The 18,958-nt window shown below is 40.2% G+C and overlaps 1 protein-coding gene across 2 annotated transcripts in view; it reads left to right on the top strand.

The window, feature by feature from the left end:
• Positions 1 to 18,958, top strand: part of mtbp (MDM2 binding protein) — a 98,244-nt gene that overhangs the window by 36,386 nt on the left and 42,900 nt on the right. For both annotated transcript variants that reach the window (XM_070888777.1, XM_070888769.1), the window contains exons 13-15: positions 3,366 to 3,479; positions 9,779 to 9,943; positions 15,629 to 15,722. In XM_070888777.1, the coding sequence (XP_070744878.1) occupies positions 3,366 to 3,479; positions 9,779 to 9,943; positions 15,629 to 15,722 (373 nt within the window). The remainder of the gene's footprint in view (positions 1 to 3,365; positions 3,480 to 9,778; positions 9,944 to 15,628; positions 15,723 to 18,958) is intronic.

Here is an 18,958-nt window from a genome sequence, read left to right as displayed (position 1 = left end):
GCTTTCTAAAACACATACTAGATTATAATATCTGCATTTAACTAATCTCGACCGGAATAACTTCGATCTAAAGACTGCCATTTTGCTCTTACTCGTGGTCATCAAGTTGTTAGAGCAACAGAGAACTCTTCCCGTGTAGCATTAGTCTGCTTCATATATCATTCTAATTTATTTTGTACATGTGTACAACATTGACTGACTGGCTTCCCACAAGTTGGCATTTTAATAAGCCTATTAGTTTATGCTTTTGTATTTTCATTTATAGAATACAATCCAAGATTATTAAGTATTTACATACAGCTGAATGTGAACATGATTGGATTATTGTAGACTTGTGAGATAATAGTTATTTGGCATGCTGCCCTGCTAACAAAATGTCAAATGATGCATGTGTATTGGCTGCTGAAAAGATTGTGATTATTGGATTTGTATAGTGCTGAATCATTGGATAACCTGGCAATGTTTCAAAAGATATTTGCTGGATCGGTGAGATGAGAGTTGTACAGGGAGTTTCTCTTGTTCTACAAAACTTGAGGCAAAATAACAACTTGTCAGCTTTTACTCTAATAGTTTACAGATAACATTCATTTGTAAAACTACCTATTCATTTTTTTTTAAATGCTGCATCCATTCTTGAGTGGTTGTCTACTTCTGAAGGCTCTGACTCTTATTGACATCTTGTCCCACAAGCACCAGAAATTCTCCTTTACCTCACCATTCATTGGTGTGAGCTTGGGCAGTGAGTTCTATTTGATCATGGAGTTCATTACAGCTGAACCTGATCCTCGCCTTCTCACCTGGCATCCAGTCATTTGCACTTATCGATAGCAACTTGGAGCATGAACCCTTTGGGGGGATGGGAGGGAGAGGGAGGTGAATTCCCTCTGCTTAGTCCAGGGGCACTGAGCCAGCTTTAGTGACCCTATTACTGCCCCCAACTGGGATCAATATTTTATGAAGTTGAATCCCATTTAAAGGATCATATTAACTTTCCCCTAGCTTCAAAGTACATCTTTAGTCACAAAAGTTATGAGCTAATGGGTTCATTAAGATAATTTAATATGCTCAATCTTTAACCAGCTTAATACATTATTTACATGATTGCTGGGGAGCACAGAAAGGCTTGAGAAAATTGTGCTGTTATGCCAGTGGACAAATCTCAAATTTCCCATAGCTGAACACGTGGTATAGAAATTTTTGGTTCAGCAACTGGTTAGCTTGGCATATGAGTTCTGGGTGTGACGGAGTTTCCGGCAGTAACACAAAAGTGATCAATGGAATGAAGAATCAGTATGTGAATCTACACCCCTGCCAATTCACATTCATTCACATCTCCAAGTTTGCAGATGACACTAAGCTGGGTGGCAGTGTGAGCTGTGAGGAGGATGCTAAGAGGCTGCAGGGTGACTTGGACAAGTTAGGTGCGTGGACAAACAGATGGCAGATGCAGTATAATGTAGACATGTGAGGTTATCCACTTTGGTGGTAAAAACAGGAAGGCAGATTATTATCTGAATGGTGACAGATTAGTAAAAGGGGAGGTGCAATGAGACCTGGGTGTCATGATATATCAGTCATTGAAAGTTGGCATACAGGTACAGCAGGCAGTGAAGAAGGCAAATGGCATGTTGGCCTCCATAGCGAGAGGATTTGAGTATAGGAGCAGGGAGGTCTTGCTGCAGTTGTACAGGGCCTTGGTGAGGCCACACCTTGAATATTGTGTACAGTTTTGGTCTCTGAATCTGAGGAAGGACATTCTTGCTATTGAAGGAGTGCAGTGAAGGTTCACCAGACCGATGCCTGGGATGGCAGGACTGACCCATGAAGAAAGACTGGATCTACTAGGCTTGTATTCAATGGAATTTAGAAGAATGAGAGGGGATCTCATAGAAACATATAAAATTCTGACGGGATTGGACAGGTTAGATGCAAGAAGAATGTTCCCGATGTTGGGGAAGTCCAGAACCAGAGGTCATAGCCTAGGGATAAGGGGTAAGCCATTTAGGACCAAGATGAGGAGAAACTTCTTCACTCAGAGTTGTGAGCATGTAGAATTCTCCACCACAGAAAGTTGTTGAAGCCAGCTCGTTAGATATATTCAAGAGGGAGTTAGATGTGGCCCTTATGTCTAAAGGGATCAAGGGGTATGAAGAGAAAGCAGGAATGGGATACTGAAGTACATGATCAGCCATGATATTGAATGGTGGTGCAAGCTAGCAGGGGCCAAATGACCCACTCCTGCACCTATTTTCTATGTTCCTATGTTGCTTTGATGCAGATAGTTCAGCTGCATCTGTAGCAATTCTTGTGTTCCTGGCAGAAGCATGGAGCTTCCCATCATACACTTATCGTATCACTGCAGTTGCAATGTTGTAGGAAACTGACAATCCAAACACACCACTTCTATCCTAGAAAGGGTGCACTTGGCCTGGAGTTTATCATTCATATTTGGTACAGTGGTTTGCGTGACTTTGACTGTTTTGACAGTTTTGCAGTAACGTGGATCTGTAAAATCAAAAAAAGTTAATTATTACATAATTTAATACCTCAACACCTGAGCTTTAATTCCTTGTATAATTTTAATTTTGGGGATATGGGCGTCATTGGCAAGACCAGCATTTATTGCCCATTCATTATTGGTCTTGAGAAGGTGGTGGTGAGCCGCTTTGAGCCGTAGCAGTCCATGTGGTGAAGGTGCTCCCACAGTGCTGTTAGGTAGGGAGTCCCAGGATTTTGACGATGAATGATCAGCGTTATATGTCGAAGTCAGGAGGGTGTGTAACTTGGAGGGGAACTTGCAGGTGATGGTGTTCCCATGCATCTGCTACCCTTGTCCTTCTAGGTGGTAGAGGTCACGATTTTGGGAGGTGTTGTTGAAGAAGCCTTGGCAAGTTGTTGAAGTGCATTCTGTAGATAGCACACACTGCAGCCACCAACTTCTGCTTTTAGAAGGTCAACAATCACAATCATATTTCTTTTATAACCCTCATTTTTAATTTTAATAGAAATAATAGATTTGTTGTGATGTCTGGAAAAATATTTAAAAAACATCAACACTTGAATGCTCACTAACCTCTTGCAATTTTTAATAAGTTTGTCACCTATTAGCCAAAATTACAAATATATGGTCGAGTCATCAAATGCTTCAGAAAAAGTGAATTAAGAATAAACTTAAATTAAATGTTAATGTGTGGGGGTCCTTTTTAAATTGTACTCTGCATAAGTGCTAATGCAGTCCTCAGTTTGTTATGAGTTAATTAATAGAGCAAATTCATTAAGTGACCATATGATAAAGGGGAAACATTCTGAAATAGAATGTGGTTCTGTCAGCCGCTGTATATACTAAACCATGTTTTTATTTGTAGAGTGTGATGTTGCAAAGCTTCTCAGGGCAATGCCTTATCTTACTGGTGAGCAGCTTGTAAACAGAGAGAAGAAACTGGCACAAGTTCAAACACTTGCTCTAAAAGAGTTTCTGAGTAAGTCTTGTATATTGTACAATAGATCTCTGAACATCCGGCAAACCATTTTGACTAAATCTTACAAGATATAATGTATGAATTCTTGTTCATCAGATGTGGGTTAAGGTTGGGCTTCGTCTTGGAATTGTACAGCACAGAAGGAGGCTATTCAGCCCATTGTACCTGTGCCAGCTCTTTGAAAGAGCTATCAAATTAGTCCCACATCCCCTACTCTTTCCCTGTAGCTCTGCAATGTTTTCCTTTTCATGTATTTATTCAATTCCCTTTTGAAAGTTACTATTGTGTCTGCTTCCACCACCCTTTCAGGCTGTGCATTCCAGATCACAACTCACTGTTAACTCTCACCTCTGGTTCTTTTGCTAATTATTTTAAATCTGTGTCCTCTGGTTACTGACCCTGCTGCCAGTGAAAACAGTTTTTCCTTATTTTACTCTCCAAACCCTTCATTATTTTGAACACCTCTATTAAATCTCCCCTTAACCAACTCTGCTCTAAGTTGAACAATCCCAGCTTCTCTAGTCTCTCCAGATAACTAAGTCCCTCATCCCTGATATCATTCTAGTAAATCTTATCTGCACCTTCTCAAAGGCCTTGACATCTTTCCTAAAGTGTGATGTCCAGAATTGGACACAATACTCTAGCTGAGGGCTAACCAATGATTTTATAAAGGTTTGGCATAACTTATTTGCTTTTGTACTCTGTGCCCCACATAAGAGATTTAGCTGAAATTAAAGTAACTTCCCTACTTTAAAACTATACCTCTAGAAATGAACCCTAGTGCTTGGTTTGCTTTTTTTTTATGGCCTTGCTAACCTGTGTCGCAACTTTGTGATTTGTGTATTTGTACTCCGAGATCCCTTTGTTCCTCTACCCCACCCAACCTCGCACCCTGCAAGTAATAAGTGACCTCCCTATTCTTCCTACCAAAATGTAATACCTCACATTTATCTGCGTTGAACTTCATTGGGCAATTATATGCCCATTCTGCAAGTTTGTTAATGTCCTCCTATAATTTGTTGCAGTCCTCCTTGGTATTAACCATCTCCTCTTTCTTTCCCCCCCCAAAATTTGGTGTCCTCCGCAAATTTAGAAATTGTTAATATAAATTGGGAACAATAGTGGTCCCAGCACTGATCCTTGTGGAACATCACTACGTACTTTCTGCAACTATGAATAGCTACCCTTTACCTCTACTTTAGCTATCCATTCTGTTACTTGTCCCTTGACTCTGCTTTCTCTGACCTTATTTATCCGTCTATAATGGGGTACCTTATCGAGGACTTTTTGAAAATCTAGATAAATTAAATCTACTGCATTACCATTGTCTACTCTCTCTCTTACCTATTCAAAAAAATCAATGAGGTTGGTCAAGCAAGACTTTCTCTTTTTGAAATCCATGCTGGCTATTCATTACATTTTTGGTTTCTAGATGTTCTATTTTCTCCTTTAGTAGGGATTCCATTATTTTTCCCATCACCGATGATAAGCTGACTGATCTACAATTCATTGGACATGTTCTATCCCCCTTAAAAATTTAGGTATTACGTTAACTATCTGCCAGTCCTGCGGCACTACACCTTTTTCTAACGAATTGTTAACTATGCATAGTAATGCCTCTGCTATCTCTTCCCTAGATTCTTTTAAAATGCGTGGATGTAATCCATCCGAATCAAGGGTTTTATCCTCCTTTGAGTTTGATGGGTTTATTTAATATATTTCCTCTATTTTAAATACACTTATCTCATTACTAATCTCATCATCCAATGTCACGTCCACCACTCTATCTCCCTCGTAAATACTGCAGCAAAATAATTAATATTTCTGCCATCTCTCTATCATTAACTGTGGTATTATCCTCTCTCTCCCTTAATGGCCCTATTTCCATCCCAACCGTCCTTTTATTTATTGGAAGTCTCAGCAGGTCAAGCAGCGTCTGTGGAGAGAAACAGAGTTAACATTTCAGGTCTGTGACCCTTCATCAGAACATTCTGACGGAGCGTCACAGACCTGAAACATTAACGCTTGTTTCTCTCCATAGATGCTGCTTGACCTGCTGAGATTTCCAGCATTTTCTGTTTTTATTTCAGATTCCAGCATCTGCAGTATTTTGCTTTTGTCCTTTATCTATTGATGTGCCTGTAAAATATTTTACTATTTTGTTTTATATTCCTTGATAATTTAATTTAATAGTTCCTTTTGCCTTCCTAATTGTTTTTTTTTACTTCTCTCCTAATCTTTTCCTATTCTCCCTTATCATGCACTCTTCTGTCTATGTACTTAATGTAGGCCTCTTTCCTTACCCTCAATTGTTCCCTAATGGCTTTGTTCATCCATAGAGTCTCATTAGTGTTTAGTTTGATTTTTCCTTTTAGCGGATTATATTCCTGCACTGTGTTGAACATTGTTTTAAATATTTCCCATTGCTGTTCTACATTGTTTTTTGTCAATATTGTTGCCCATTTTATTTTCTCAAGTTTTATTCTCAGCCCCTCAAAATCAGCTTTTCTCCAATCTATTACCCTGGTTTTCTCCAATCTATTACCCCTCCATATCTCTTATCTCCTTCAGCCTCACAACCCCTTGAGATGTCTGAGCTGCTCATATTCTGCCTACTTGAGCATCCCGAATTATAACTCTTCAACCATTGGTGGCCGTGCCTTCAGCTGCCTGGGCCCCAAGCTCTGGAGCTCCCTCTCTGCCACTCTACCTCTCTTTCCTCCTTTTTAAGATGCTCCTTAAAACCCACCTCTTTGACCAAGTTTGGTCATCTGCCATAATTTCTTATGTGGCTTGGTGTCAGATTTATTTGTATTGTCTTGTAACACTCCTGTGAAGCGCCTTGGGACGTTTTACCACATTAAAGGCGCTATATAAATACAAGTTGTTTTTGTCACACTTGTGGCCTTCTCAATTATCATCTTAAAGCGTATTATTTTATCACACTTGCCTAGATGTTCCCCTACTTTTACTTCTCATCTGCTCTGGTTCGTTTCCAATTACTAGATCTAATAGCGAATCCTTCCTTGGGCTTTTTACATTGGGTTCGAAAGGAGTCCTGTACAAATTGTAGGAATTCCATTCCCTTATCCCCTTTACCTACCCAATTAATATTGGGGTAGTTGAAATCCCCCCCTTAATAATATAATATGTTTTTTTACTCATTTCCCTAATTTGTCTGCATATTTCTTCCTCCACCTCCCTTCCACTATTAGGTGATCTGTAGACTGCACCTATTAGTGTTATTAATCCTTTATTATCTTTTATCGCTATCCATATGGATTCTATTTTTGTCTTGCTGATAGCTGCGTCACTTTCTTCTATTGCCATTGTTATCCCTAATAAGTAGTTACTCCATCTCTCCTTTTGAATGGTGACAGATTAGTAAAAGGAGAGGTGCAACGAGACCTGTGTCATGGTACATCAGTCATTTGAAAGTATAGGAGCAGGGAGGTCTTGCTGCAGTTGTACAGGGCCTTGGTGAGACCACACCTTGAATATTGTGTGCAGTTTTGGTCTCTTAATCTGAGGAAGGACATTCTTGCTATTGAGGGAGTGCAGTGAAGGTTCACCAGACTGATTCCCAGGATGGCAGGACTGACATATGAAGAAAGACTGGATCGACTGGGAATGTGGAAGAATGAGAGGGGATCTCATAGAAGCATATAAAATTCTGAAGGGATTGGACAGGTTAGATGCAGGAAGAATGTTCCCGATGTTAGGGAAGTCCAGGACCAAGGGTCACAGTCTTAAGGATAAAGGGGTAAGCCATCTAGGACTGATGAGGAGAAACTTTTTCACCCAGAGAATTGTGAACCTATGTAATTCTCTACCACAAAGTTGTTGAGTCCAGTTCGTTGGATATATTCAAAAGGGAGTTCGATGTGGCCCTTACGGCTAAAGGGATCGGGGCATGGAGAGAAAGCAGGAGTGGGGTACTGAAGTTGCATGATCAGTCATGATCATATTGAATGGTGGTGTAGGCTCAAAGGGCCGAATGGCCTGCTCCTGCACCTATTTTCTATGTTTCTATGTTTCCCTCTATCACTTCTAAACATATTATACCCTGCAATGTTTAATTCCCAGGCCTGATTTTTCTGTAGCCATGTCTCAGTAATCCCTACCTATGTCTGTTTCCTCGCAATGCATGATTGCCTCCAACTCCCGTGTTTTATTATGGACACACTGTGCATTGCTGTGCAGATAGTTTAACTCATTTTTAATAGGATTTCCTCTCACTTTATGTTAACCATCTTTGTAAACAGTTCCTGTTCTATAACTCTCTTTATTCCCTTGCAATCAATGTCCTCCTTTACTTTATTCTTTCCTATGCTTTTCTTATTTTATTTATATTTAGACTGGTAATGTTTCTTGTAGATCCATCTCTTTCTTCCCCCCCCCCCCCCCCCGGGCATCTTACTAGTTTAAAGCCTTTGCCACCTCCCTATTTACCCTTTCTGCTAGGACATGGGTCCCATCCTGGTTCAGATGGAGCCCGTCCCATCAGTACAGCTCCTTGTCCCAGAACTTGTGCCAGTGTCCCATGAAAAGGAACCCCTCTTTCCCACACCAGCCCTTTAGCCATGTGTTAATTCTCCTGATCTGTCTGCTTCTATGCCAATTTGCATGTGGCTCAGGCAATAATCCAGAGATTATTACACTCGATGTCCTGCTTTTTAATTTACAGCCTAATTCCTGATACTCTTTCAGCAGGACCTCCTCCCTGTTCCTACCCATGTCGTTTGTTCCAACATGAACCGCAACAACTGGATTTACCCTCTCCCTTTCCAAGATCCTCCAGCTGCCGTGCGATATCCCTTACCCTGGCACTGGGTAGGCCCCACACCCTTCGGGAGGAGGTTTTGCTACAGCTATACAAAACCCTGGTTAGATCACATTTGGATTACTGTGTACAGTCCTGGGTACCGCACCTTAGAAAGGATATATTGTCCTTGGACCGGAATGCAGCGCAGATTCACGGGTTAGATTCTGAAGTGACATAACATAAACAAGGCTTGTATTCCCTGGAACATGGATGGTTAAGGGGTGATTAGGTTGAAGTTTTTAGGATTTTGAAAGGAACTGATAGGATAGATAGAAAGCAACTTTTTCCGCTGATGGGTCTAGGACATGGGTGCATAACCTTAAAATCGGAGTCAGACCATTCAAGAGAACAGTTAGGAAACACTCCTTCAAACACGGTAGTAGAAGTGTGGAACACTCAAAAAGCAGTAGATGTTAGCTCAGTTAATCATTTTAAATCTGAGCGATCGATGTTTGCTATCCAAGATTATTCAGGCATATGGAGCCAAGGTAGGTGGGTGGAGTTTGGATACAGATCAGCCATGATCTCATAGAATGACAGAACAGGCTCAAGGGGCTGAATGGCCTACTACTATATTTCTAAGATCCCATATGCTTTTTTAACAGCATTTTTTAGTATGAGAGCAGCAATATATATATGAACAAGCTGCATTTTTTCAAGAAATGAGGGAAAATCTACAATTTTTATCTTAATCTTTTGCAATATAAAAATATAAATACCTGCACCTTAAGTTATGTCCAGTCCATACCACACCACATAGGTTTTTCAGTACTTAAATTGCAGATATACTCATATTCAGGGATGTTTGAGTTTTTTTTTTAAATTGGAAGCTGTTGGTCAGCTTTTGTTAGTTTACCATTTTGGAAATATATGAAAATGTACATTATTTGTAAAAATTGCATTTCATAAAAGAAATCCCATCATTGTCAGAATGCACATAGAGTAACATTTTTATATGTTTGAGGGGTTGAATAAAATTTAAATGCATCAGTGTACTAGGATGCTTTCATTCAGCTGATATTGGGCTGTGAGTAATATTTTGATGTTAACCAGACTGTCATAATTTTGACTCTAAGCCATGTTTCAAATGTTCTACATAATTCAGTGTAGCTTAGTTAAAGGTCACGACGCTGCTACTATTGATGGAGTGTGAATTAAAGACTACAAGACCACAATAAAATGACACTCCTGGTATATGGATGTATAATATTACCGTTGTCTCTAAATATTCTTGATCAACCATGGAATATTGTGATTAAACTACACTATGATTTTTTTAATAAAGAATTCGGTACATTGTATTATATTAAATATTTACTTGCAGCTCCAACCCACCAAACTGAGACAAGAAAAGCTTTTCTCTGTCGGCAAATTGTCAATGTGCATTGAAATGTGATGAATATTATATAAAAATACATATTTTTCATTTCTATATTATAGTAAAGTTACCCATTGCTTTATTTTATTTATACAGAAAGAAAGCAGATGAATAAAAAGCATTCATTAATTCCCGTCAATGAATTGAAGGCATTGTTAACCTTGGCAAGAGAACAGTACTTTAGGCAGTGTGCCAGTAACCTGCCAAGCACCACTCTGGGCAACATACGTCAAAAACAAGAGGAAGCTTTTAAACATACTGGTAAGTTGTATTTTTTTGTAGAAATTCAACTTTTTTTTAAAAGTAAAATTGTGCATATATATAATGATCCTTTAATCATCGCTAAAGCTTAGCCATTTAATTATTTGAGTAATTCAATGATAGAAACATAGAAAATAGGTGCAGGAGTAGGCCATTTGGGCCTCCACCACCATTCAATAAGATCATGGCTGATCATTGACCTCAGTACCCCTTTCCTGCTTTCTCTCCATACCCCTTGATCCCTTTAGCTGCGGTACCCAGGACTGTACACAGTAATCCAAATGTGATCTAACCAGGGTTTTGTATAGCTGTAGCAAAACCTCCTCCCGAAGGATGTGGGGCCTACCCAGTGCCAGGGTAAGGGATATCGCACGGCAGCTGGAGAATCTTGGAAAGGGAGGGGGTAAATACATATCTAACTCGCTCTTGAATATATCCAATGAACTGGCATCAACAACTCTCTGCAGTAGGGAATTCCACAGGTTAACAACTCTGAGTGAAGAAGTTTCTCCTCATCTCAGTTCTAAATGGCTTACCCCTTATCCTTAGATTGTGTCCCCTGGTTCTGGACTTCCCCAACATCGGGAACATTCTTCCTGCATCTAACCTGTCCAGTCCTGTCAGAATGTTATATGTTTCTATGAGATCCCCTCTCATCCTTCTAAACTCCAGTGAATACAGACCCAGTCGATCCAGTCTCTCCTCATATGTCAGTCCTGCCATCCCGGGACTCAGTCTAGTGAATCTTCGCTGCACTCCCTCAATAGCAAGAACGTCCTTCCTCAGATTAGGAGACCAAAACTGAACACAATATTCCAGGTGAGGCCTCACCAAGGCCCTGTACAACTGCAGTAAGACCTCCCTGCTCCTGTACTCAAATCCCCTAGCTATGAAGGCCAACATGCCATTTGCCTTTTTCACCATCTGCTGTACCTGCATGCTAACTTTCAATGACTGATGTACCATGACACCCAGGTCTCGTTGCACCTCCCCTTTTCCTAATCTGCCGCCATTCAGATAATCTGCCTTCGTGTTTTTGCCACCAAAGTGGATAACTTCACATTTATCCACATTATACTGCATCTGTCATGCATTTGCCCACTCACCTAACCTGTCCAAGTCACCCTGCAGCATTTTAGCGTCCTCCTCACAGCTCACACCGCTGCCCAGCTTAGTGTCATCTGCAAACTTGGAGATATTGCACTCAATTCCTTCATCTAAATCATTAATGTATATTGTAAATAGCTGGGGTCCCAGCACTGAGCCCTGCAGCACCCCACTAGTCACTGCCTGCCATTCTGAAAAGAACCAGTTTATCCCCACTCTCTGCTTCCTGTCTGCCAACCAGTTCTCTCCATGTCAGTACATTACCCCCAATACCATGTGCTTTAATTTTGCACACCAATCAAAAGCCTTTTGAAAGTCCAAAATACACCACATCCATTGGTTCTCCCTTGTCCACTCTACTTACATCCTCAAAAAATTCCAGAAGATTTGTCAAGCATGATTTCCCTTTCATAAATCCATGCTGACTTGGACTGATCCTGTCACTGCTTTCCAAATGCGCTGCTATTTCATAATAATTGATTCCAACATTTTCCCCACTACTGATGTCAGGCTAACCAGTCTAAAGTTACCTGTTTTCTCTTTCCCTCTTTTTTTTAAAAAGGTGGTGTTACATTAGCTTCCCTCCAGTCCATAGGAACTGATCCAGAGTCGATAGACTGTTGGAAAATGATCACCAATGCATCCACTATTTCTAGGGCCACTTCCTTACATACTCTGGGATGCAGATTATCTGGCCCTGGGGATTTATTGGCCTTCAATCCCATCAATTTCCCTAACACAATTTCCTGACTAATACAGATTTCCTTCAGTTCCTCCTTCTCACTAGACCCTCGGTGCCTTAGTATTTCCGGACGGTTATTTGTGTCTTCCTTCGTGAAGACAGAACCAAAGTATTTGTTCAACTGGTCTGCCATTTCTTTGTTCCCCATTATAAATTCACCTGAATCTGACTGCAAGGGACCTACGTTTGTCTTCATTAATCGTTTACTCTTCACATGTATAGAAGCTTTTGCAGTCAGGTTTTATGTTCCCAGCAAGCTTCCTCTCATACTCTATTATCTCCCTCCTAATTAAACCTTTTGTCCTCTTTTGCTGAATTCTAAATTTCTCCCAGTCCTCAGGTTTGCTGCTTTTTCTGGCCAATTTATGTGTCTCTTCCTTGGATTTAACACTATCCTTAATTTCCCTTGTTAGTCACGGTTGAGCCACTTTCCCCGTTTTATTTTTACTCCAGACAGTGATGTACAATTGTTGAACTTCATGCATATGATCTTTAAATGTTTGCCATTGCCTATTCACCGTCAACCCTTTAAGTATCATTGGCCAGTCTATTCTAGCCAATTCATGTCTCATACCATCGAAGTTACTTTTCCTGAAGTTCAGGATCCTAGGCTTTGAATTAACTGTCACTCTCCATCTTCATAAAGAATTCTACTATATTATGGTCACTCTTCCCCAAGGGTCCTCGCGCAACAAGATTGCTAATTAGTCCTTTCTCATTACACACAACCCAGTCTAGGATGACCAGCCCTCTAATTGGTTCCTTGACACACTGGCCTAGAAAACCATCCCTAATACACTCCAGGAAATCCCCCTCCACCGTATTGCTACCATTTTGGTTAGCCCAATCTATAAGTAGATTAAAGTTGCCCATGATAACTGCTGTACCTTTATTGCACGCATCCCTAATTTCTTGTTTGATGCTGTCCCCAACCTCACTACTACTGTTTGGTGGTCTATACACAACTCCCAGTAGCGTTTTCTGCCCTTTGGTATTCCGCAGCTCCATCCTATGATGCCTCCATTACATCGTTATTGATTTTTGTAGCTTAAATGTCATTTAAGAGTGCATATGATTTGTATCTTTGGGACTTTGCTGCAATTAATTGGATAGAATAAGGATTACCTCAACAAAGAAGAGAATGAAAGGATTAAGTTAATTGGAGATGTCTGTTTGTGACAATAAGTGAAACAGAGTACCCAGACCTCTTGGACCTAGGCTTCAGCAATGTACCAGGGATAATAAATGTGAAGCAATTGACGGCTTTCAGCCTCTGGGTATTCCTATATAGTTCAATTCTGAGGGCTTGACGGGCTAGATGCTGGGAGGATGTTTTCCCTTGGCTGGGCAGTCTAGAACTAGGGGTCACAGAATAAGGGGTTGGCCATTTAGGACTGGGATGAGGAGTAATTTCTTCACTCAGAGTTGTGAATCTTTGGAATTCTCTACCCCAGACAGCTGTGGATGCTCAAGTCAGTGAGAACGTTCAAGATTGAGATTGGTAGATTGAGGTATATGGGGATAGTGCAGGAAAGTGGAGTTGAGGTTGAAGATCAGCCATGGTCATAATTGAATAGCCTTCTCCTGTTCCTATTATGTTCTTGTGTTATGATGAAATATAATAAAAACAGAAAAATAAGCACTGGGTTTCAGTAAACTGGGGCAATGTTACTTTTAAGGGGACGTTGAAAACTTGTGTAGTATCAGAAATGAGAGGGTCAAACATAGCCAAAGTGATTGACTAGACAAAGCCAGTGAAGCAGACAGAGAAAGCAAAGGAGTTTTAAAAGCTGTATGAAATTAGAAGAGATGACTAGAAAAGCAATTGAGGAACACTAAAACTATAAATTGGGGATGGAAAGGAAAAAAGAGAATTGTAAGGGTGGAAGACATCAAGGGAAACAATTATGATTAAAACCAAGTTATCCTTTTAAGTGAAGGCAGACTAGTCACCCGAGAACCAGGAAATTACAGATTATATGACACATGAGTTTAGTCAGTTTTAATATATTTCACATCAATTATGAAATCACAACATAAGACATTCTTTAAGTTCAGTAAATAGCACTGATTTGGCAGTCTAATTCTAAGAGACCATGACAGCATTTTTTTTAAAGTAGAAATATGCTGTCTTACATTTGACCCATGCTGTGCCTGACTTGTGTGTTACTGTCAGTTATTATTCAGTACTGTATCCCTCACTGAATTCTCTATGTTGATATATCCCATATTCTTGCACCTCACCTTTAATAAATACTTGTGCAGTAAAATATACATGTCTGAGAAAGATTGTTAAATAGTAAAAAGCACTCTTTTGGGAACTATTTACTGATCATACGGCTTTGCTACATGTCAGTATAAGGTCAGTTAGCACACCATTTATTATCAAATGACACTGGCTAGACACAATTTAAACATTAAGCTGCTGCCAAATTCTCAAGTATAGTGGGAATGTGACTTTTATGTACAAGTAGAAGAAGCACCTTAAATGAAACTGGTCATTAGGATTGATACTGAATGGAGTTTTGACAGTTTTTAGTTTTTCTCTTCATTCTTTTCCCTCCTCCCTTTCGCCATTCCAAATAATGAATCTGTTCAATTTTTTTTTAAAAGGGCGCTAAGTACCATAATTGCCTAAAAAAAAATTATAGATTAATTCAAATGTATCTGGCAAAACACTATCCACTTTTAACCAAACTGGAACATACTAGTTGTAAAATTTACTAAAATTTTGTAGGTTTATTTTGATGAGTCATATTGGTGTGAAATTCAAACTGGACTTTCTATGTTTCAACAGTTCATTAAATTTAAGTTATGTAAGTAAGATAATATAAACCATTAACATCCTGGTGCACAGGTGTAGATGCAGATTGCCTGCAGTAAGATTTGGCTTGCTTAAGGGGAAGGAAAATCTCTGGGGGAGTAAATTATCAGCAAGGGATTGGGAAGAGTTGGGGAGGATGACCATTGGGAAGGTTGAAGTAATAAGTTTTGAGCACATTTAGAAGGGAGAGAGGTGAAGCATGGCAGAAAGGTTTTAGGAAGTGAGTTTCAGTCAGCAGAAACTTGATTGCTGAAGGCTATGCAAATAATGGCATCTGGCAGGAGGGTGTTGCACAGTAATGGCTATTCACAGTGATGGATATTCACAAGTGTGTAAACTGGGATGTATGTCTAGAGAAAGTTGCAGAGGTCGGGTGGGATGAGGCTGTGAATAAATTTGTAGTTGAGGTAAGGATTTTTAAATAATGGAAATAATAGTGTTAGCAGGAATATCTTTAATGTTTCCTTGTTTTTAAAGGAAAAGCATTGCTAACCTGTAGCACAGGTTTGGTATTTTTTGAGGTGGTTTCTCCTGTTTGCTACGGAGCCACTTTGGGATTAACAGCAATACTCCCGTAATTGGCACCATTGGAACAACCTAGCATTATGGGAGACAAACTTGATAGTATCCCTGACGATGTTAAATTGACAAAAGTAAAATACTGAGCATGCTGGAAATTTGAAATAAAACAGAAAATGCTAGAAAACACTAATTCAGTTCGGCAACATCTGTGGAGTGAGAAACCAGTGTTAATGTTTTAAGATGATGATCTTTCATCAGATGCTAAATTGTTGGGGGGGGGAGGTGTAGTGGGGTGGGATGCAGGGGGTTCTTAAGTCATTGATTCCTGTCCAAAATTATTTTCTTGTGTATTAAAAGGGGGAACACGTTGAACAAATTAGTCCTCACCCATAGACTTTCCTTCCTCTTTTAAATACTAATGCACACCTGGTACTTTTTAAGGAAATTAGGCATTTTGTGAATATTTCATTTTAAACTTTTGTCTCTCTAGAAAGTGATGTCTCAACACTAAGCCCTTCACAGTGGCCTGAGAGAAGTGTTCTTCAAAACTATGAAAATCTTGAAAGAATCCGACAGAAAACCAGGTGAAATATGTTTGTTATATATTTATCACCAAAACTGAGGGGCCAGTCTGGCACAAAAATGTGTTTGTTTTCATTGCAAAATCCAATGTGCATTACAGCAATCTAGTTTTCCACTAATAATTCAATGTTTGGCTAATTCCAGTATTTCCGATCATAACTGTTTTTGAGCACTGTTGCTGACACTAATGCTTTCTTTCTGGCCATGCCTGAATCTGAATTCAGTATATGATGTTCAGCGTTGATAGAAAATTACACTTGAAGATCATACAACAGATGAACAAATGTTGAAGAAAAATTGGTATTGTTCACATAGCACTTGTATATGCAAAACTTAAGTCACTACATCCTGTTATGAATTTGGGTCTGCAACAGATGCCTTACCAGGATCAATGGTATTGGTCGCTCCCTCCAGGTGAGTTGATGCGTGCTGCCCTGTGTCCACTTGTACAGTCGCATAACTGAGGGATATAACAATAGCATCCCCTTGTGATGTGGATTCTTGTGTCTTTTGCACAAGTATTTCTTCAATGTTGCAAAAGACCAAACCCAGCAAATGCATGGTGAGATAAGACTTCATGTGAATTGTTTGCTGCTGTCTTTCTCATCAGATGAACATACAGAACAGTTACGATTGGATTTGTCTATTTTCTTCTTTACAGTTTGCTTTCATATAATATAAAATCAATATGCTACGCTACCTGACATTGGTGTTTTTTCTTGCTTGACCTAAAGCTAATTTTCTCCTCTCCTGAATTCCATTTTTGTTGCCTGCCTGCCTGCTTGTAGCTTTTGCAGCTCTTGTAAAAGCCTGACTCCGGTGTCAACTTTTAGTCAAACTGACTTGCGTGCCTCACTCCCTAGATCAGAATCTACCAGCCTAACTTGGCATTGACCTCTGTTAAGGTCAAATGAATAGAGTTGGCACAGCAGCAAATGTGTGTGAATCATCACTGGATTACATAGAAAATTGATGCAGGAGTAAGCCATTTGGCCCTTCGAACCTGCACCACCATTCAATAAGATCATTCACCTCCGTACCCCTTTCCTTCTTTCTCTCCATACCCCTTGATCCCTTTAGCCATAAGGGCCATATCTAACCCCTTCTTGAATATATCCAACGAACTGGCATCAACAACTCTCTGCGGTAGAGAATTCCACAGGCTAACAACTTTGAGTGAAGAGGTTTCTCCTCATCTCGGTCCTAAATGGCTTACCCCTTATCCTTAGATTGTGACCTCTGGTTCCGGACTTCAACATAGGGAACATTCTTCCTGCATCTAATCTGTCCAATCCCATCAGAATTTTAGATGTTTCTATGAGATCCCCTCTCATTCTTCTAAACTCCAGTGAATACAAGCCCAGTCGATCCAGTTTCTCTTCATATGCCAGTCCTCCCATCCCGGGAATCAGTCTGCTGAACCTTCGCTGCACTCCCTCAATAGCAAGAACGTCCTTTCTCAGATTGAGACCAAAATTGTACACCATATTCCAGGTGAGGCCTCACCAAGGCCTATACAACTGCAGTAAGACCTCCCTGCTCCTATACTCAAATCCCCTAGCTAAGGCGGCCAACATGCCATTTGCCGCCTTTACCGCCTGCTGTACCTATATGTCAACTTTCAATGACTGATGTACCATGACACCCAGGTCTTGTTGCACCTCCCCTTTTCGTAATCTGACGAAATTCAGATGATGATCTGCCTTCATGTTTTTGCCACCAAAGTGGATAACCTCGCATTTATCCACATTATACTGCATCTGCCATGCATTTGCCCACTCACCTAACCTGTCCAAGTAGTGTCATCTGCAAACTCAATTCCTTCATCTAAATCATTAATGTAAATAGCTGGGGTCCCAGCACTGAGCCCTGCGGTACCCCATTAGTCACTGCCTGCCACTCTGAAAAGGATCCGTTTATTCCCGCTCTTTGCTTCCTGTCTGCCAACCAGTTCTCTATCCATGTCAATACATTACCCCCAATACCATGTGCTTTAATTTTGCACACCAATCTCTTGTGTGGGACCTTGTCAAAAGCCTTTTGAAAGTCCAAATACACCACATCCACTGGTTCTCCCTTGTCCACTCTACTAGTTACATCCTCAAAAAAAAATTCCAGAAGATTTTGTCAGGCACGATTTCCCTTTCATAAATCCATGCTGACTTGGACTGATCCAGTCACTGCTTTCCAAATGCGCTGCTATTTCATCTTTAATAATAGATTCCAACATTTTCCCCACTACTGATGTCAGGCAAACCGGTCTATAATTCCCCATTTTCTCTTTTTTTTTAAAAAAGTGGTGTTACATTAGCTACCTTCCAGTCCATAAGAACTGATCCAGAGTCGATAGACTGTTGGAAAATGCATCCACTATTTCTCAGGCCACTTCCTTAAGTACTCTGGGATGCAGGCTATCAGGCCCTGGGAATTTATCAGCCTTCAATCCCACCAATTTCCCTAACACAATTTCCTGACTAATAAGTTCCTTCAGTTCCTCCTTCTCACTAGACCCTCGGTCCCCTAGTATTTCCAGAAGGTTATTTGTGTCTTCCTTCGTGAAGACAGAACCAAAGTATTTGTTCAATTGCTCTGCCATTTCTTTGTTCCCCATTTTAAATTCACATGATTCTGACTGCAAGGGACCTACGTTTGTCTTCACTAGATATGTGAAGAGAAAAAGATTATCGAAGCTTTTGCAGTCAGTTTTTATGTTCCCAGCAAGCTTCTTCTCCTACTCTATTTTCCCCCTCCTAATTAAACCCTTTGTCCTCCTCTGCTGAATTCTAAATTTCTCCCAGTCCTCAAGTTTGCTGCTTTTTCTGGTCACTTTATATGCCTCTTCCTTGGATTTAACACTTTCCCTAATTTCCCTTGTTAGCCGTGGTTGAGCCACCTTCCCCGTTTTATTTTTACTCCAGACAGGGATGTACAATTGTTGAAGGTCATCCATGTGATCTTTAAATGTTTGCCATTGCCTATTCACCGTCAACCCTTTAAATATAATTCGCCAGTCTATTCTAGCCAATTGACGTCTCATACCTTTCCTTACGTTCAGGACCCTAGTCTCTGAATTAACTGTGTCACACTCCATCTTAGTAAGGAATTCTACCATATTATGGTCACTCTTCCCCAAGAGGCCTCGCACAACAAGATTGCTAATTAGTCCTTTCTCATTATACATCACCCAGTCTAGGATGGCCAACCGTCTCGTTGGTTCCTCGACATATTGGTCTAGAAA

Source organism: Pristiophorus japonicus, chromosome 1 (genome assembly GCF_044704955.1).
Source record: "Pristiophorus japonicus isolate sPriJap1 chromosome 1, sPriJap1.hap1, whole genome shotgun sequence".
Classification (NCBI taxonomy): Eukaryota; Metazoa; Chordata; class Chondrichthyes; family Pristiophoridae; genus Pristiophorus; species Pristiophorus japonicus.
Note: the sequence above shows the minus strand (reverse complement) of the source record. Positions and strands in the feature narration are given on the sequence as shown.